The following is a 21,126-nucleotide window of genomic DNA, read 5'->3' as shown; positions in this document are numbered from 1 at the left end:
CAGGATAATAATATGTAAACATCTGTCTTCAGATTAATTAAGACAACAAATACATGCTGACTTTTTTCCCAATCCAAAATCAAGTCTTCATATTTTTTATTAACTAATAGAGCTAACGGTTCTTGATTTCTTTTTCTCTTTACTGATGAGTGACAAAACATTAACTTCATGGATCTTGCATTCTAGTGATGGGAATCAGACATTAAGATTTTTTTTTTTTTTTAAAGTTAAGTTGGTAAAAAATTGGTGTGAAGGAAACAACAAAGGATTGTGATGGACATTGTAAATGAGGAATGTGCTACCTTGGGGTAGTCAGAGGAAGCATGTGAGGGGGAAACATTTGAATTGAGACCTAAAGGTTTGAGAGAGTGGCAACCACTTGAACATCTGGGGAAAGGAGTTTTCTGGATAAACAGAACAGAAAAAGCAAAGTCTTTGGCACAGGACTCACTGCACATGTTGAAAAAGTTGAAGACCAGTATGGTGAATAGGGTGAATAAAACAGAGGGGAGAATAGTAAGAAATGAAGTCAGAAAGTAGGCAAGATTTAAGTAAGGTAGGGTCTTATAAGACCTCAATAAGGAATTTGAGTTTTATGTTGATTTCAAGAGGGTGCTTATAGTAGTATTTACTCTTTACAGAAGATGACTGTGTAGGGAAAGGGCTTGGAAAGGGTTATAAGCAGGAGCCATTACGGCTTATATAAATTTGGTGGCATATTTTGCAATTTTTAACAATGGTGCCTACTAACAGCCACCTTTTTTTCTTGTTTTTTTTTTTTTCCTTTGAGATGGGTTCTTCCTATGTTGCCCATGCTGACCTCGAAACTTGTGCCTCCTGCCTCCAACTCCCAAATTGACTGGATTTTTAGGCATGTGCCACCATGCCTGATTTTGCAGCAACTTTTTTTCACTGGTGGTTCCATCTTAATTCTCTCAAGGATGGTATTTAACTAGTACTATTCTAGATGCATAGGAGAGAAGTCTTAAGCTGCTCAGATTCAGTTTTGCCCACAATCCTAGTTCAGAAAGCCTGAATAGAGTTTTAGGGAGAGAGAGACTTAGAATGATGATTAAATTTTTTGCCTAAGCAACTTAAATGTCTAGTGGTATCATTTATTGAAAAGCAAATCAAATAAGAAACCAGTTGTGGAACTTCAGAGGAGATTAAGACAAGAAGTCAGGAATTCTTTTTAAACGTGTTAAGTTTGGGATGTCTGCTAAATATCCTAGTAACAGTCATGGGCACATGGAAGGGTAGCCAAGTCTGAGGTTCAGGGAAGGTCATCAAAACTGGATATAAATATTTGGGAGTCAGCAGTATCTGATGTTATTTAAAGCCAGGAACTGAATAGGGCCAAGGATGGTGAGTTTCAATGGAGAGGAGAAATTTTGACTCTGAGGTCCTTAATATTTAGAGTTCAAGTAAAGGAAGAGAAGCCAACAATGAAAATTGGGAAGAGCAATTGTTAAAGTAGGAGAAAACTAAACTGTATAATAATTCAAAGAAACAAACAAAACCATACATCTCAGAAAGAAACAATTGTTACTTGTGTTAAATACCATTGCAGATTGTCAACATGAAGGTTGGGTGGCCATTTAAAAACTATTCCCATGGTCAGGTGTGGTGGCACACTCCTGTAATCTCTGTAATTTGAGACTAAGGCAGGAGGATTATGAATTTGAGGCCAGCTGAAGCAACTTTGTGAGACCCTGTCTTAAAACAAAAAGACTGGGGATGTGGTTCAGTAGTAGAGTGCTCCTAGCCCAGTACTGCTAAAAAAGAAAGGAAAAAAAGAACTATTCCCATGGAGTAGTAAATGCTCAAGGAGTTTCATGATGAGGTGGGTAGAAACTGGAGTTGGTGTGGAGTCAGGAAGTTTGTTGTTGGGTTTTGTGTGTGTGTGTGTGTGTGCGTGTGTGTGTGTGTGTGTGTGTTTTGCGGGGGAGGTGGGGCACCAGAAATCGATCCCAGAGACACTTAACCACTGAGCCACATCCCCAACCCTTTTTATGATTATTTATTTGTTTGTTTATTTTTGGTTCCAGGGATTGAACTCAGGGGCACTCAACCCCTGAGCCACATCCCCAGCCTGTTTTATATTTCATTTAGAGACAGTCTCACTGAGTTGCTTAGTGCCTCCCTATTGCTGAGACTGGCTTTGAACTCAAAATCATCTTCCCTCAGCCTCCCAAGCGGCTGTAGTTACAGGTGTGCTTTGGACCTTTTTTATTTTTTGAGGTAGGATCTCATTAAATTGCTGAGGCTGGCTTTGAATTTGTGATCTTCATGCCTCAGCTTCTTGGGTTGCTGGGATTACAGGAGTGCACCATCATGCCCAGTTTCAGTTAAATTTTGTATATAGTGTTAGCTAAGGATCCATCTGCATGTGGATCCAGTTTTCCCAACATCATTTGTTTGATGACTTACTTTCTTCATTGAAGTCTTGGTACTCTATTGAAATCATTTAATCATATATACAAAGGTTTATTTCTGGGTTCTCTATGCATATATATTTTATTAAATTGAAGTTTATTAATGTTTGATACTGATGGGGAAATAATCCAGTATAGATGGATTATGGAGGATATAATTGCAAAATATACAGAATTTTCTTAAAATAGGGAATACAGTTCGGTAGAAAAAGGAATGTGATTATGAATAGTTCAGTAATGTTAAAAAAAGTACAAAAAGACAAAAAATTTGAAAAAATACCCAATTTCATTTTGTGTTCAAGAAACTGGCAGATTTTATCCAAAGACGTACTGTTTTAAGGAAAAAAATACTACTTTTTGGATGGACTTTTGCAAAAGCCCTTTGTTAACAAATTTTGCAAATATCTCCCCATTGCTACTTTTTCCCCCCAGCTAATCATAAAGATGTAAAATTTTATTTTGGGCATATATATTAATATTCATGACTTTTTAGCTATTTGGAAGACCTTTTTTTAAGTTTTTTTTTTTTTTTTTAAGTTATAGATGAACACAATACCTTTATTTTATTTATTTTTATGCGGTGCTGAGGATCAAACCCAGTGCTTCACATGTGCTAGGCAAGCTCTCTACCACTGAGCCACAACCCCAGCCCCATGAAAGGCCTTTTTAACTCCAGGCTTATCAAATTAAGCCTATTTTCTTATGGTACTGTTCTTTTCCTCTTATTTTACATTTAGGAAATAAGTCCCTATATAATTTGTTTTATATATGATGGAGTTAGAGTTAAATTTGATGATTATTTTTCCCAAATGAATAGAACATGGTTTCCGAAGAATCTATTTTCTTTTGTTTTTTGGTGGCAGGGTGCAGGGGAGGTTCTGGTAACCCAGGAGCCCTTTACCACTGAGCTTCTTTCCAAGCCTGTTTTATTTTTTATTTTGAGACAGGGTCTAGTTAAGTTGCTGAGGCTGTCCTTGCTACATTGCTGAGGCTGGCCTCTAACTTGTAATCCTCCTGTCTCGGCCTCCTGAGCTGCTGGAATTATAGGCATGTGCCTCTCTGCCCAGCCTAAAGAATCCCTTCTTTCCAGCAGTATAAAACTCATTTAAAAAAAAAAAAAAAAAATCAAGTTCCCATATTTACACACTTTTGTTTTTGAGCTGGTAGAGGTTGAACCAAATGAAATTGCCAATGTGCAACTGTTTTTAACTACAAAAATGGCAATTTGATATTGTTCAACCTACCATTTATTGTGTCCTTTATTAGATCCACATAGGCATGTGCTGCCACACCTGACTCTGATTTTCTTTTTAGTCCAATAGTATTTTAACAATCTGCAAGTGTTGGGGGTTATTCTTTTGTTTCTTAGTTTTTTGTTTCTTAGTTTAATTTCATTGAGAATGGTGTAATTCTTTTTTTGTGAGGCCCACAGTTCATCTAAGTTAAGATTCATAAACAATAAAATAGGAATACTTTTATTATAGAACCTCAAATAAATTAATTGGAATTATAAAAGTACCCTGTGTATTTTTGGATAGTATAGACAGAAAAGCTTCCTTGAATGGTAAAATTAAACCTTTCTTTGACTGACTAGGCAGTGTATTTTGTGCTATTTGATCATATGCAAAAAATGTTTCTAAATGTCTTGGCAGCCACAAACAAGAAGAATAATTCACCCAAGCCAGCTCGCTCCAGTGTTGCAGGTAGTCTTTCACTTCGAAGAGCAGTGGACTCTGGGGAAAATAGCCGATCAAAGGGGGATTGTCAGACTTTGTCTGAAGGTAAATTTGGGGAATTCAGAATATAATTTCATTGGGTAGGTGTCTGTTATTGGAAGTTGATATTAGTGTGTAACTTTAGACCTTGAAAGGCACCAAAAATGTTTGAGTGGATTTGAAGTTTTTTGATCTCACTATAGAACAGACCCTTAAGTATATGTGGTCATTTGACTATGTATCCTGGACTCCTTTTTTAAGCACCTGGCATCAGAAAGACTAGATTATATTTTTAAATTGTTTTGATGTTTTTACTTAGTTTTAAAATGTATATGTAGTGAGATTTTCTAATCTAAGAATTTCCATGTTTATTTGCCATCTCTCCTTTTTGAAGGCTCCCCAGGAAGCTCTCAGTCAGGGAGCAGGCACAGTTCTCCTCGAGCCTTGACACATGGCATCATAAGTGACATCCTGCCAAAAACTGAAGACCGGCAGTGTAAAACTTTAGATTCAGATGCAGTTGTGGTTGCAGTTTTTAATGGCTTACCCACTGTTGAGAAAAGAAGGAAAATGGTCACCTTGGGGTAAATTAAGTTCTTCTGTTGTTTAGAATTTTAAGTCTGCCTCATAATGAACAAAATTAATTTATTGGGTATTTTTTTAAGGGGCAGAAAGTTTATTACATTAAAAATGTAACTTTTAAACAGTTATAGACCTTGCTGCTGCCTCCTCTTTTTTTTTTTTTTTTTTTTTTTTTTTTTAATGGGATGAAATAGGACCAGAAGTTCAAGTTAAATATGTTGGAACTTACTTTCACTGAAGTTAAGACAACAGTGATGTATAACCTGTATTAACTCTGGTGAGGGGGTCTGTGTGTGTATTTAAATCTATTCCACACATTTCAAAGACATTCATGCTGGGCTGTATTGTATGTCACGTGTGTGTTTCATATTCTGTACAGAACAGAGCACTTTCAGCAATCTTGTTTTATCATTGCATTTCTACTCTAAGCTAAACTTTTTTGTGTCTTATGAAAGCATCCTCAAAACTCAGTTGAAATTTCTCCAAAGGATATATGGTAATTGATGCCTTATTTCTCTACAAGGAAACAAAATCTCACATCCTGTCAGTTAAACGTTGATCTATTCAAAAGGTACAATATTCATAGAATGTATTGTCTATGAATGTGCTAGATGAGTCATAAATATCCACCTGCTGATCTATTTTATATATATTAAATATATATGTATTTATATTAAATACATTTCTGAATTTAAACAATGGAATGATTTTACCTTGGAGATTTTGAAAAGAATTTTGAGGCGGGCATGTTTTCACACACCTGTAACCCCAGCAACTTGGGAAGCTTACTTCAGACTGGGATTAAACAATAGGACAACAGGGACACTCTACCACTGAGCCACATCCCCAGTACACCCTGCCCTGCCTTTTTTTTTTTTTTTTTTCTTTCTTTCTTTCTTTTTTTTTTTTAACCTCCAACCCTTTTTATTTTTTATTTTGAGATGGGTTCTCACTGAGTTGCCTAGGCTATCCTCAAAGTTGTGTTTCTCCTGCCTTAGCCTCCTAAGTAGCTGGGATTACAGGGTGCACCACCATGCCTGGTAGTTTCATTTTCTTTTTAGCTCACCTTTCAGAAGTAGAAAGGTGTTTACTGGAGTTTATCTTGTTTTCCTCATTACCTAGCTTAGTATTATATATATTCCTTTCAAGTTAAAGATTCAGCTAGCTTTAATATATTATTGCCATAGGTATTTATATCTGCTTTTAATTATCAAGATTAAATGCAGGGGCTGGGGTTGTGGCTCAGTGGTAGAGCACTTTCCTAGCAAGTGTGAGGCACTGGGTTCAATTCTCCACACCAAATATAAATAAATACAGCAAAGGTCCATTGACAACTCAAAAAATATTAAAAAAAAAAAAAAAAGATTAAATGCACATGAACATAGTTCTTTTTCCCCTTAGACATTTCCTACACAAATGCCTGCAACTAGGTATAATTCACCTTTTACAGTGAATTGTATGTGTTGGTTTATGTGGGTACTCTTGAGATTTTTCCCTACTTGATTTATTAAAGTTGTGAGGCAAAAAGTTTAAGTACTAATAGTAAGTGGTCCATAATGAAAAGGAAATAACATACTAAGTGAAAATTTTCTCCATTTTTATATCCCATCAGCCTAGTTTTCCAACTCCCTGCCCACACGCATGCATTCCTGTTCTTCCTTTGTGTCTTCTCAGTTTTTATGTTTAAACAACTGTGACTCTTGCTTTTTAATACAAAAGTTGACCTTAGGGCTGGGGAAATAGCTCAACTGGTAGAGTGCTTGCCTCCCAAGCACAAGGCCCTGAGTTCAATCCCCAGTACCGCAAAAAAAAAAAAAGTTGATCTTATTTTCTCAGTAATATCTCTAAAGTCTTTCCATATTAGTCAGAACATATTATTTAGAACTGTTGTTTATATTTATTCTTTCTTCCTTTTTTTTTTTTTTTTTGCAGTGCTGGGGATTGAACCCAGGACCTTGTGCTTGCAAGGCGAGCACTCTACCAACTAAGCTATATCCCCAGCCCTGTATTTATTTTTTAATTGAAGGTTTTATTGATTGCAAACTTATATATAGTTGAAAGAAATAATAGAGACATTCTACATACCTTATACTTTTTCACCAATAACATTTCTCAGATGTACAGTATAATATCACAACCAGGAATTTTCATGATATAATTTACCACCTCATGATCTCTCATTGTAAATCATTAGTCAAATTTTTAAAAATAAAATTTGAAGTTTAGTATTAAACATTAGTGCATATGCCCTATACCCTACTTGTTTAGGGGCACAATTTCAGGATAAGAAGAAAATATAGATGATTATTTCAAATACTCATGTTTTTTTATCAAGTTGTTTTCTCCCTTCTCAAGGGCTAATGCTAAAGGAGGTCGTCTGGAAGGAATGCCAATGTCTGATTTGGAAAATAATTCTGAAACTGGGGAGTTACAACCTATACTACCTGAAGGAGCTTCAGCTGCCCCTGATGAAGGTAAGTCATAATTAGATAGCAGAAATACTGACTCTTTTGGTAGCTATGTGGTAACTGTGGTGGTAGGGAGTGGTTGGTTTATGTTACTGAGATCTATGTGACATATTTGATCTGAACCCAACATTCATTGTTCTACTGGTTTTGATTTACTAGGACATTAAGCACAGCAGAAGACAAAATGGATAATTTACTAATTAGAAGGACATGTGTGAATAAAAGAGTCATTTATAGGAGGAAAGTCTACAGATAGTTCATCTGTTCAATAACAAAGGCAGTGCCACACATTGAATTTTTGCTAGATGTGCAAAGATGAATTAGATATGTTTACAGTCTTAAAAGGAACATGTGCTCTAAAACAACAAATTAGAATAGTAAGCTTTAAATCTTTGTCTTTTGAAGTCAGTCTTCATTGATGTCTGTAGACTTGTTTTACCTTTTGGGGGTGGGGAGTATTACTCAGGATTGAACCCAGGATCTGCATGCTAGGTGAGTTCTCTACCAACTGAGCTACATCCCCAGCCTACTTTGCTTTTCTTATAGAAGCATTGCAAACTTTATTTTTTAAATATATTTTTTTAGTTGTAGATGGACACAATACCTTTATTTTAATAATTAATTTATTTATTGTGGTGCTGAGTATCGAACCTAGGTGCCTCACATGTACTAGGGAAGTGCTCTGCAACTGAGCCACAACACCAGTCCCAAGGTTTAATTATTTTAAAAATCCCTTGTGTTGATCAGCCTCAACTCTACCAACTTATTCTGTCACACATTCTAGTATTTCTTCTGCATGTTCTTCAAAGTTCATTATTCTTTTTAAAAATATTTATTTTTATAGTGATAAGTATTTAAAATTTTTTTTTCATTCATGTATATAGGGTAATAATATCTGTCTCGTTCTACTGTCCTTCCCATCCCCACCACTCCACCCCTCCCCCCCTCCCCTTACTTCTGTCTGCATGATACAAAATTCCTTCATTCTTCCCTAGCCACCCCCAACTGTGGATCAGCATCTACTTATCAGAGAAAATCTTTGGCCTTTGGTTTTTTGGGATTAGCTTATTTCACTTAACATGATATTCTCTAGTTCCATCCATTTACCTACAAATACCATCATTTCATTCTTCTTTAAGACTGAGTAATTTTCCATTGCATATATATACCACATTTTATTTATCCATTCATTCGTTGAAGGGCATCTAGATTGGTTCCATAGTTTGGTTATCGTGAATTGAGCTGCTGTAAACGTTGATGTGGCTGATTTTAAGTCTTTTGGGTATAAACCAAGGAGTGGGATAGCTGGGTCAAATTGGGTTCATTCCAAGTTTTCTGAGGAATCTCCATTCTGTTTTCCAAAGTGGTTGCTCCAATCTGCAGTTCCACTAACAATGTATGATGAGTGTACCTTTTTCCCATCCTCGCCAACACTTATTATCTTGATAAGTGCCATTCTTATTGGAGTGAGATGAAATCTTAGAGAGTTTTGATTTGCATTTCTCTAATTGCAAGAGATGATGAACATCTTTTTTCATATATTGATTTCTGTTTCTTTTCTGAAGTGTCTGTTCTGTTCCTTAGCCCGTTTATTGATTGGGTTATTTGGGTTTTTTGGTGTTTAGTTTTTTGAGTTCTTTGTATACCTGAGATAGTGCTCCACCTGAGGTGCGTGTGATAAAGATTTTTTCCCATTCTGTAGGTTCTCTCTTCACTTTATTGAATGTTCCTTTGCTGAGAAGAAGCTTTTTAGTTTGAATCCATCCCATTTATTGATTTTTAATTTTACTTCTTGTACTTTAGGAGTCTTGTTAAGGAAGTCAGGCCCTAAGCTGACATGATGAAGATTTGGACCTACTTTTTCTCTATTAGGTGCAGGATCTCTGTTCTCTTTGATCCACTTTGAGTTGATTTTTTGTGCAGGGTGAGAGATAGGGGTTTAATTTCATTTTGTTACATATGGATTTCAAGTTTTCCCAGGACCATTTGTTGAATAGGCTATCTTTTCTCCAATATATATTTTTGGCACCTTTGTCTAGGATGAGATACCCATATTTATGTGGGTTTGTCCCTGTGTCTTCTGTCATGTACCATTGGTCTACATGTCTATTTTGGTGCCAACACCATGACGTTTTTGTTACTGTTGCTGTGTTGCATAGTGTAAGGTCTGGTAGTATAATGCCTCCTGCCTCACTCTTCTGGCTAAGGATTGCCTTGACTGTTCTGGGTCTCTTATTTTTCCAAATAATTTTTATGATTGATTTTTCTATTTCTATGAAGAATGTCATTGGGATTTTTTTTTTTAATTGTAAACAAATGGGATGCATGTTGTTTCTCTATTTGTACATGGAGTCAAGGCATACCATTTGTGTAATCATAAATTTACATAGGGTAATGTTGTTTGATTCATTCTGTTGTTTTTTCCCTTCCCCCCACCCTTCCCACCCCTCTTTTCCCTCTATACGGTCCTTCCTTCCTCCACTCTTACCTAACCCTAAACCTAACCCTAACCCTAACGCTAATCCCTCCTACCCCCCATTATATGTCCTCATCCGCTTATCAGCGAGATCATTCTTCCTTTAGTTTTTTGAGATTGGCTTATCTCACTTAGCATGATATTCTCCAATTTCATCCATTTGCCTGCAAATGCCATAATTTTATCATTCTTCATGGCGGAGTAATATTCCATTGTGTATATATACCACAGTTTCTTTATCCATTCATCAATTGAAGGACATCTAGGTTGGTTCCACAATCTGGCTATGGTGAATTGAGCAGCAATGAACATTGATGTGGCTGTATCTCTGTAGTATGCTGATTTTAAGTCCTTTGGGTATAGGCCAAGGAGTGGGATAGCTGGGTCAAATGGTGGTTCCATTCCAAGCTTTCTGAGGAATCTCCATACTGCTTTCCAGAGTGACTGCACTAATTTGCAACCCCACCAGCAATGTATGAGTGTTCCTTTGTCCCCACAGCTTCACCAACACCTATTATTGCTTGTGTTCTTGACAATCACCATTCTAATTGGTGTGAGATGGATCTTAGGGTAGTTTTGATTTGCATTTCTCTTATTACTAGAGATGTTGAACATTTTTTCATATATCTGTTGATTGCTTGTACATCTTCTGTGAAGTGTCTGTTCATTTCCTTAGCCCATTTGTTGATTGGATTATTTGTATTCTTGGTGTAGAGTTTTTTGAGTTCTTTATATATTCTTGAAATTAGCACTCTATCTGAAGTATGAGTGGCAAAGATTTTCTCCCACTCTGTAGGCTCTCTCTTCACATTACTGAGTTTCCTTTGCTGAGAGCAAGCTTTTTAGTTTGAATCTATCCCAGTTATTGATTCTTGCTTTTATTTCTTGTGCTATGGGAGTCCTGTTAAGGAAGTCTGATCCTAAGCCAACAAGGTGAAGATTTGGACCTACTTTTTCTTCTATAAGATGCAGGGTCTCTGGTCTGATTCCAAGGTCCTTGATCCATTTTGAGTTGAGTTTTGTGCAGGGTGAGAGATAGGGGTTTAATTTCATTCTGTTGCATATGTTTTTCCAGTTTTCCCAGCACCATTTGTTGAAGAGGCTATCTTTTCTCCATTGCATATTTTTGGCCCCTTTGTCTAGTATGAGAAAATTGTATTTATTTGGGTTTGTGTTCATGTCCTCTATTCTGTACCATTGATCTACCTGTCTATTTTGGTACCAATACCATGCCGTTTTTGTTACTATTGCTTTGTAATAGAGTTGAAGATCTGGTATTGCGATGCCCCCTGCTTTGCTCTTTCTACTGGGATTGCTTTAGCTATTCTGGGTTTTTTGTTCTTCCAGATGAATTTCATAATTGCTTGCTCTATTTCTGTAAGGTACATCATTGGGATTTTAATTGGAATTGCATTGAATCTGTATAGCACTTTAGGTAGTATGGCCATTTTGACAATATTAATTCTTCCTGTCCAAGAACATGGGAGATCTTTCCATCTTCTAAGGTTTTCTTTAATTTCTTTCTTTAGTGTTCCATAGTTCTCATTGTAGAGGTCTTTCACCTCTTTTGTGATATTGATTCCCAAGTATTTTATTTTTTTCGATGCTATTGTGAATGGGGTAGTTTTCCTAATTTCTCTTTCTGAAGATTCATCACTTACGTATAAAAATGCATTGGATTTATGAGCATTGATCTTGTAACCTGCTACTTTACTGAATTCACTTATGAGTTCTAAAAGTTTTCTGGTGGAATTTCCAGGTTCCTCTAAATATATAATCTTGTCATCAGCGAACAGGGATAGTTTAAGTTCTTCTTTTCTAGTTTTTATCCCTTTAATTTCTTTGGTTTGTCTAATTGCTCTGGCTAGAGTCTCAAGGACGATGTTGAATAGAAGTGGTGAAAGAGGGCATCCCTGCCTTGTTCCAGTTTTTAGGGAAAATGCTTTCAGTTTTTCACCATTTAGAATGATATTGGCCATGGGCTTAGCGTAGATGGCCTTTTCAATGTTAAGGAATGTTCCCACTACCCCAATTTTTTCTAGTGTTTTGAGCATGAAGGGATGCTGTATTTTATCGAATGCTTTTTCTGCATCTATTGAAATAATCATGTGATTCTTAACTTTAAGTCTGTTGATATGGTGAATGACATTTATTGATTTCTGGATGTTGAACCAACCTTGCATCCCTGGGATAAAACCCACTTGATCGTGGTGCACTATCTTTTTAATATATTTTTGTATGCGATTTGGTAAAATTTTGTTGAGAATTTTTGCGTCGATGTTCATTAAGGGTATTGGTCTGAAATTTTCTTTCCTCGATGTGTGTCTGTCTGGTTTGGGTATCAGGGTGATATTGGCTTCATAGAATGAGTTTGGGAGGGTTCCCTCCTCTTCTATTTCATGGAATACTTTGAGGAGTATTGGAATGAGCTCTTCTTTAAAGGTTTTGTAGAACTCGGCTGAGAACCCATCTGGTCCCGGACTTTTCTTTGTTGGTAGGCTTTTGATGACCTCTTCTATTTCATTGCTTGAAATTGATTTATTTAAGTTGTGTATGTCCTCCTCGTTCAGTTTAGGTAATTCATATGTCTCTAGAAACTTGTTGATTTCTTCGAGGTTTTCTGTTTTGTTGGAGTATAGATTTTCAAAATAGCTTCTAATTATGTTTTGTATTTCACTCGTGTCTGTTGTGATCTTTCCTTGTTCATTCCGAATTTTAGTAATTTGAGTTTTCTCCCTCTTTCTCTTTGTTAGTGTGGCTAAGGGTTTATCAATTTTGTTTATTTTTTCAAAGAACCAACTCTTTATTTTGTTAATTTTTCCGATTGTTTCTTTTGTTTCAATTTCGTTGATTTCGGCTCTGATTTTAACTATTTCCTGTCTTCTACTGCTTTTGGTGTTGGTCTGCTCTTCTTTTTCTAGGGCTTTGAGCTGTAGTGTTAAGTCATTTACTTGTTGATTTCTACTTCTTCTGTTGAATGCGCCAAATGAAATAAATCTTCCTCTAAGTACTGCTTTCATAGTGTCCCAGAGATTTTCATATGATGTGTCTTTGTTCTCGTTTACTTCTAAGAATTTTTTATTTCCCTCCTGATGTCTTCTGTTATCCATTCATCATATAATAGTGTATTATTTAATCTCCAGGTATTGGAGAAGTTTCTGTTTTTTATTCTCTCATTTATTTCTAATTTCAATCCATTATGATCTGATAAAGTACAAAGTAGTATCTCTATCTTCTTGTATTTGCTAATAGTAGCTTTGTGGCATAAAATATGGTCTATTTTAGAGAAGGATCCATGTGCTGCTGAGAAGAAAGTGTATTCATTCTTTGTTGGATGGTATATTCTATATATGTCGGTTAAGTCTAAATTGTTGATTGTGCTATTGAGATCTATGGTTTCTTTATTCAATTTTTGTTTGGAAGATCTATCCAGTGGTGAGAGAGGTGTGTTAAAATCACCTAGTATTATTGTGTTGTGGTCTATTTGATTTCTGGAATTGAGAAGGATTTGTTTGACATACATGAATGAGCCAATGTTCGGGGCATAGATATTTATGATTGTTATGTCTTGCTGATTTATGCTTTCCTTAAGCAGCATGTAATGTCCTTCTTTATCCCTTCTGACTAGTTTTGGCTTGAAGTCCACATTATCTGAAATGAGGATGGATACTCCAGCTTTTTTGCTGTGTCCATGTGCATGGTATGTTTTTTCCCATCCTTTCACCTTTAGTCTGTGGTTATCTCTTTCTATGAGATGAGTCTCTTGCAGGCAGCATATTGTTGGATTTTTCTTTTTAATCCAATCTGCCAGTCTGTGTCTTTTGATTGATGAGTTCAGGTCATTAACATTCAGAGTTATTATTGTGGTATGATTTGTATTCCCAGTCATTTGACTCATTTTTGTTTTTTGACATGATTTGGTTTCTCCTTTATTTGGCTATTCCTTTAGGCTAGTTACTCCCGTTGCTGATTTGCATCGTTGTTTTTCATTTCTTCCTCATGGAATATTTTGCTGAGAATGTTCTATAATGCCGGCTTTCTTTTTGTATATTCCTTTAGCTTTTGTTTATCATGGAAGGATCTTATTTCGTCGTCAAATCTGAACGTAAGTTTTGCTGGGTATAAGATTCTTGGTTGGCATCTGTTTTCTTTCAGGGCTTGGTAAATGTTGTTCCAGGCCCTTCTAGCTTTTAGGGTCTGGATTGAAAAATCTGCTGATATTCTTATTGGTTTCCCTCTGAATGTAATTTGATTCTTTTCTCTCGCGGCCTTTAAAATTCTGTCTTTATTTTGTATGTTTGGTATTTTCATAATAATGTGCCTTGGTGTGGGTCTGTTGTAATTTTGTATATTTGGAGTCCTATAAGCCTCTTGGACTTGATTTTCCATTTCGTTCGTCAGATTTGGGAAATTTTCTGATATTATTTCATGGAATAGATTGTTCATTCCTTTGGTTTGTTTCTCTAAGCCTTCCTCAATCCCAATAATTCTCAAATTTGACCTTTTCATGATATCCCATAATTCTTGTAGATTCTGTTCATGATTTCTTACCATCTTGTCTGTTTGGTCAACTTTGTTTTCAAGATTAAATATTTTTTCTTCAATGTCTGAGGTTCTGTCTTCCAAGTGTTCTATCCTATTGGTTATGGTTTTTATGGAGTTTTTAACTTGGTTTATTATTTCCTTCATTTCAAGGATTTGTTTGGTTTTTTTTTTTTTTTTTTTTTTTTTTTCAGTATCTCTAACTCTTTATTGAAATGATGTCTTGCTTCCCGTATTTGGTCTTTTAACTGTTGATTGGTGCGATCATTTAATGCCTGCATTTGCTCTTTCATCTCCTAATTTCTTCCCTGATTGTTTTAATTATGTACATTCTGAACTCCCTTTCTGACATTTCTTCTGCTGTGCTATCATTGGGTTTTATTGATATAGTATCTAGGTTTGTTTGGGGCATTTTCTTCCCTTGTTTTCTCATATTGGTCAGATGTCAGTGGGACTCTGAGATATTGCAGATTTCCTCTATTGGCTTGTAGTGTCCCTGTAGATTTCTAGTGTATCACCTCCCAGCCTTCAGTAGCCTGAAGTCTTAGAGGAACTTGATAATGCAGTGCTTCCGAAGAAAGCTGCCCCTAGCCTGCTACTGGTTCCAGGGCTTGGAGCTGGCTCTGTGCGGAAAGGCTCTCACTGGGAGGTCTGCTCCGAGAAGCTGGCCGTGAAAGGAGCCTGCTGCCAGGGGGAGTAGGGCTGCTAGGGGCAGTCCCTGGCTGCCCTGTCCTGGTCCCTGAAGCTGCCTGAGGGCTGGAGCTCGCCGCTGGCTCCGGGACTTGGAGCTGGTTCTGTGTAGAAAGGCTCTCACTGGGGGCCCTGCTCCAAGAAGCTGGCCGTGTGGGAGCAGCCCACCACCTGAGGGAGCAGAGCTACCTGGGGAAGACTCCAGCTGCCCTGCCCTGCTCTGATAAGCTGCCCCTATCCAGGCCTGCTACCCAGGCCTAGCTTCACCCGGTGGGGGAGACTCACCCCGTGACTCTATTTTAGTCCGAGTCTCTCAATGCCTCCCCGTCTTGAATCCTGGGTTCTGGAGCTACAGGAGATGCAGTCACCCTCTAGTCTGCCATCTTGGATCGCTGTCATTGGGATTTGAATAGGAATTATATTGAATCTGTATAACACTTTTGGTAGTATGATCATTTTGACAATATTCTGCCTAAGAGCATGGGAGATGTTTCCATCTTTTAAAGTCTTCTTCAGTTTCTTTCTTTAGTGTTTTATAGTTTTCATTATAGTGGTCTTTCACCTGTTTTATTACATTGATTCCCAAATATTTTATTTTTGTTGAGGCTATTGTGAATGGGGTAGTTTTCCTAATTTCTCTTGTTTTTTGATTTGTTGCTTATGTATAGAAATGCATTTGATTTATGGGTATTGATTTTATATCCTGCTACTTTGCTGAATTCATTAATGAGTTCTAGAAGTTTTCTGATAGTTTTTTTGATCTTCTAAATATAGAATCATGTTGTTGGCAGATAGTAAGAGTTTGAATTCTTCTTTTCCTATTCGTATTCCTTTAATTTCTTTCATTTGTCTGATTGCTCTGGCTAAAGTTTCAAGGACAGTGTTAAATAGAAGCGGTGAAAAGAGGGCATCCCTGCCTTGTTCCAGTTTTTAGGGGGAATGCTTTCAGTTTTTCTCCATTCAGAATAATGTTGGCATAAATAGCTTTTACAGTGTTGAGGTATGTTCCTAGTATCCCTAGTTTTTCTAGTGTTTTGAACATGAAGAGGTGCTTCGTCAAATGCTTTTTCTGCGTATATTGAGATAATCATATGATTCTTGTCTTTAAGTCTACTGATGTGATGAATTATGTTTATTGTTTTCCGTATGTTGAACCAACTTTGAATTCCAGGCCTGAACCCCACTTGATTGTGGTGCACTATCTAATATGTTTTTGTGTGCAATTTGCAAAAATTTTGAGAATTTTTGGGTCTATATTCATCAGCGATATTGGTCTGAAGTTTCCTTGATGTGTCTTTATCTGGTTTTGGTATAAAGGTGATACTTAGCCTCATAGTAATAGAAAGGGTTTCCTTCTTTTCTGTTTCATGGAATAATTTGGGGAGTATTGGTGTTAATTCTTCTTTGAAGGTCTTGTAGAATGTGGCTGAGAATCCATCTAGTCCTGGACTTTTCTTGGTTGGTAGGCTTTTGATGGTGTCTTCTATTTCATTACTTGAAATTGCTCTGTTTAAATTGTGTTTGTCCTCCTACATCAGTTTGGATAGATCATATGTCTCTAGAAATTTGTTGATGTCTTCAAGTTTTTCTCTTTTATTGTAGTATAAATTTTCAAAATAGTTTCTAATTATTTTCTGTATTTCAGTAGTATTCATCATGGTATTTCCTTTTTCATAACAAATTTTAGTAACTTGAGCTTTCTCCTCTATTAGTGCGCTAAGGGTTTATCAATTTTATTTATGTTTTCAAAGAATCAACTTTCTGTTCTGTCAAATTTTTGAATTGTTTCTTTTGTTTCAGTTTCATTGATTTCAGCTCTGATTTTAATTATTTCCTGTCTTCTGCTTTTGGTGTTGATTTGTTTTTTCCTAGGGCTTTGAGATATAATGTTAGATCATTTATTTGTTGACTTTGTATTCTTTTAATATATGAGCTCAATGCAATGAATTTTCCTCTTAGTGTTTTCACAGGGTCCCAGAGGTTTTGATACATTGTATTGGTGTTCTCATTTACCTCTAAGTATTTCTTTTATTTCCTCCTTGATTTCTTCTTTTATCCATTCATCATTCAGTAGCATGCTACTTAGTCTCCAGGTGTTAGAGTATCTTCTATTTTTTATTTTATCATTGATTACTGGTTTCATTCCATATGATCTGATAGAATGCAGGGTAGTATTTCTGGGTTTTTTTTTTTTTTTTGTATTTGCTGAGAGTTGCTTTGTGGCATAACATGTGGTCTATTTTAGGGAAGGATCCATGTGCTACTGAGAAGAAAATGTATTTGCTCTATAATAGATGAAATACTCTACATATGTCCGTTAAATCTAAATCATTGAGTGTATTTTTTTTTTTTTTTTTTTTTTTTTTTTTTTTTTTTTTGCTGTGCTGGGGATTGAACCCAGGGCCTTGTGCTTACAAGGCAAGCACTCTACCGACTGAGCTATCTCCCCAGCCGAGTGTATTATTTAATTCTATAGTTTCTTTGTTTAGTTTTTGTTTGGAAGATCTATGCGCAGGTAATAGAGGTGTGTTACAGTTATGTCAAGATTGCTATAAATCATCGAGTCAGTCTTAAAGCAGGAGATGGAACCATTTTTATTTACCACTGATGGCCCAGATTTACCATTTGGCGGGATAAAGGGGCAGGCTGCAAGTGTACACCCTTCAACCCCCTCCAGGGGTTAGATTACACCTTTTATACCATAAGTAAAGCATGTCAGTACGTTAATCAGTGTCTGTTGCTATGATTCAAAAATACAAACAAACATTATGAGATCTAGTACCATAAGCAGAAATGGAAGTGGGTCATAATGACCCTAGTTGAGTACAAATTAAAGAATGGTTACTAATGTTTAGACATCTCTGACAGGGTACATTGTCCAAGAAGAATGAGAACCAAAAAGTGAACAATTTTACATTGTGTAAGAATTACCACTTTGTAAGGCAAACATGCTATGCTAAGCAACTGTTGATGGGTACAGAGGCAGGGTGTTCCCATGGGAGAAGCATTTCCTACATGACATGGAGTCTCAGGGAAAAAATGGAGTCTGTTTAGTCATTGCCCATATAGCCTGGCCCATAACAAAGTCACCCAGTATTATTGTGTTGTGGTCTATTTGATTCTTGAACTTGAGAAGGGTTTATATACATAGGTACTCCATTGTTTGGGGCATATATATTTATGATTGTTATGTCTTGTTGGTGTATGATTCCCTTAAGCAGTATGAAATGTCCCTCTTTATCCCTTCTGTCCAACTTTGGTTTGAAGTCCACTTTGTCTGATATGAGGATGGAAACCCCTGCTTGTTTATGCAGTTCATGTGAGTAATATGCTTTTTCCCAACCTTTCACCTTCAGTCTGTGGATGTCTTTTCCTAGGAGATAAGTCTCTTGAAGACAGCATATTGTTGGGCCTTTTTAAAAAATCTAGTCTGCCAGTCTGTCTTTTGATTGATGAGTTTAGGCCATTACATTCAGGGTTATTATTGAGATATGATTTGTATTCCTGGTCATTTTGGTTTATTTTTGGTTTTTAACTTCACTTAGTTTCTCCTTTGATTGGCCTTTCCTTTAGTGTAGTTCTTCTCTTTGCTGGTTTTCATTGTTTTTTTTTTTTGTTTTGTTTTGTTTTTTCTCCCATTTCCTCATGGAATATTTTGCTGAGACTGTTCTGTAGTGTAGGTTTTCTAGTTGTGAATTCTTTTAACTACTGTTTATCATGGAAGACTTTTATTTCATCTTCAAATCTGAAGGTTAATTTTGCTGCATATAAAATTCTCAGTTGGCATGCATTTTCTTTCAGAGCTTGATATATGTTATTCCAGGACCTCCTGGTGTTGAGGGTCTGGGTTGAGAAATCAGCTGAGGGCTGATTGCTTTCCCCCATATGTAATTTGATTTTTTTTTTCTCTCGCAGCCTTTAAAATTCTATGTTGATATTCTGTACGTTAGTTATTCTCATTATAATGTGCCTTGGTGTGGGTCTGCTGTAATTTTGTGCATTTGGGGTCCTGTAAGCCTCTTGTAGTTGATTCTCCATTTCATTCTTTAGATTTGGAAAGTTTTCTGATATTATGTCATTGAAAAGATTGTGCATTCCTTTGGTTTGTATCTCCATGCCTTTGCCTGTTCCAGTAAATCTTAAATTTGGTCTTTTCATGTTACCTCGTGTTTCTTGGAAGTTCTGTTCATAGTCTCTTACCATCTTCTCTGTGTGGTCAACTTTATTTTCAAGAGTATATATTTAGTCTTATTGTCTAAGCTTCTGTCTTCTAAGTAATCTAGTCTTTTGGTGATACTTTCCATCTTTTAATTTGGTTCATTGTTTCCTTTATTTTGAGGATTTCTGCTTGATTCCTTTTTATAATTTCTGCCTCTTTATTGATCTTTCACTTCCTGTATTTTCTCTGCAACACCATCCTTTATTTTGAAGATCAGTCTAACTATGTATTTTCTAAACAATTTCTCTGATTTTTTTTTTCTATGGTGTTGCCTGTGGATTCTATTGTTGGAACATCTTGGTTTGTTTGAGGTACTTTGTTCCCTTGTTTTTTCATGTTGTGTATGTGTCTTCTCATCTAGCGGTATGGAGCTGAGGCAGTACAGATTCTACCCTCTAGTCTTTCAGTGTCCCTGAAGGCTTCTAGTATCTCACCTGTTAGGGGGAGACCAATATTAAGAGCACCCAATGCAAACAGTAAAGCACCTTAAACCAAATGGCTCCAATAAGCTGTGTAGAGTTTTGTCACAGTAGACAGAAATGAAGTGTTCAAGTTATTGTCTACAGTATAAACAGTAAGTTTGCTAGTTTTCAAATGATGGATAGTGAGGGAACAGAAGTAGTGTGAGATGTGATGTTTATGAAGGAGAGGGAGAGAAGATAGATGTAAAATTTTATAGTAAGAGTGAGGGAGGAATTAATAGAGGACGGCTGTTAGTATGGGAGAAGTGAGAGAGAATCCAAGGACACAAGTAGTGAGAGAAAAAAATGTATACAGATTGTTTTTTAAAAAATAAAAACATAAGAATATACAACAAAACTGTCATATATTCAGATATCCCATTCCTCAGTACATTGATGCATGAAACATTTGAATTCAAAGATGGTAGAGGTGTGAGAGAGGGCAAAAAAAAAGAAAAAAGAAGGTAAGTCTCAATGGAAAATTGAATGATTGCTTCTGTTGATTTTCAGGAGTTTTTTCTGCTTCCTTCTCCAGTCCCGTGGGTGCCGGACCTGTTGGGTGGGTGAGCTGATAGCAAAATACCCTCACTCCCTCTTCCAGTTTTCCCACCTGTTGTAGCTGGCCCCTTCTTTCCCTGCACACTTCGACTCTCTGAGCTGGAGAGAGGCCAGTTTCCTCCAGTTTCTTCAATCTGTGCTCCCCCAGGGAACTTCCCCTAGTCTCCTGCTTTCCACAGGCTTGCCAGACCCATAGTGGCCCACACAAACCTAGCTGCAATCAGGTGGACCTGGGCTTCTCCAGGTCCTATCTTGCTGCAGTCCCAAGATTTCAATGCCCTTTTAAGTTGCAGAGAGACCACCAGGGATGCGCTCACACAAAGGAGTGACCTTGCAAAGAGGCAGCCAGATGGCAGCCACTACCACATAGCGCAGAAAGACCTCAGGTGCAGCTAGACCTGCAAATACCCCAATGTATGTCCAGACCCTCACCTGAGTCCCCAGACTGAGGTGGCCACGCCCTGAGATGGTGGTGGCCACAACTGAAAACCTGAAGGTCCTGACTGTTGTCCCAAGATGGTGGCAACTGTGTGTGACCAAACCTGCGAGTACTTTGACAATGGTTTTCCAGGCAACGGTGGGCAGCAGGCATCTGTTGGCTGTCTGTGGGCAGTCTGCAGGTTAATAGCAAATGATCAGTGGATGGACATGGGTGATGGGCAGTGTAGGGAAGAGGTGGGCAAACGGCCTAATTGTGTATGATAGTTGGAGGTCAGTGAGTAATCCGCACTCAAAAGTCAGGTGATATGCTGGCAGTTGGTGGGTGAACGCGGTGAACTAATGGGGTAAACAACCAGGGATCAGTGGGCAGTGACAACTGCCTCGCAGGGAAATAGTGTTTCCTCTGCTTGAATCCCAATTTACAGAGTGATAAGGAATGCAGTATCCCTCTAGTCCACCATGGTGGATCTCCCCAAGTTCATGATTCTTGATCTAAAAGCACAGAAGATGTTTCATTTCAGGTAACAGAAGGTGCGTGA

At 37.0% G+C, this 21,126-nt stretch overlaps 1 protein-coding gene across 7 annotated transcripts in view; it reads left to right on the top strand.

The window, feature by feature from the left end:
- The window catches only part of Trim37 (tripartite motif containing 37), a 180,169-nt gene that overhangs the window by 101,149 nt on the left and 57,894 nt on the right, over positions 1-21,126 (top strand). For 4 of the 7 annotated variants that reach the window (XM_047542823.1, XM_047542821.1, XM_047542826.1 and 1 more), the window contains 3 exons: positions 4,088-4,216; positions 4,545-4,734; positions 7,088-7,206. In XM_047542823.1, the coding sequence (XP_047398779.1) occupies positions 4,088-4,216; positions 4,545-4,734; positions 7,088-7,206 (438 nt within the window). The remainder of the gene's footprint in view (positions 1-4,087; positions 4,217-4,544; positions 4,735-7,087; positions 7,207-21,126) is intronic. The other 3 variants (XM_047542825.1, XM_047542824.1, XM_047542827.1) reach the window with 2 other exon arrangements.

The sequence above is a fragment of the Sciurus carolinensis genome, chromosome 3, assembly GCF_902686445.1.
Source record: "Sciurus carolinensis chromosome 3, mSciCar1.2, whole genome shotgun sequence".
In the NCBI taxonomy this organism is placed as follows: domain Eukaryota; kingdom Metazoa; phylum Chordata; class Mammalia; order Rodentia; family Sciuridae; genus Sciurus; species Sciurus carolinensis.
Note: the sequence above shows the minus strand (reverse complement) of the source record. Positions and strands in the feature narration are given on the sequence as shown.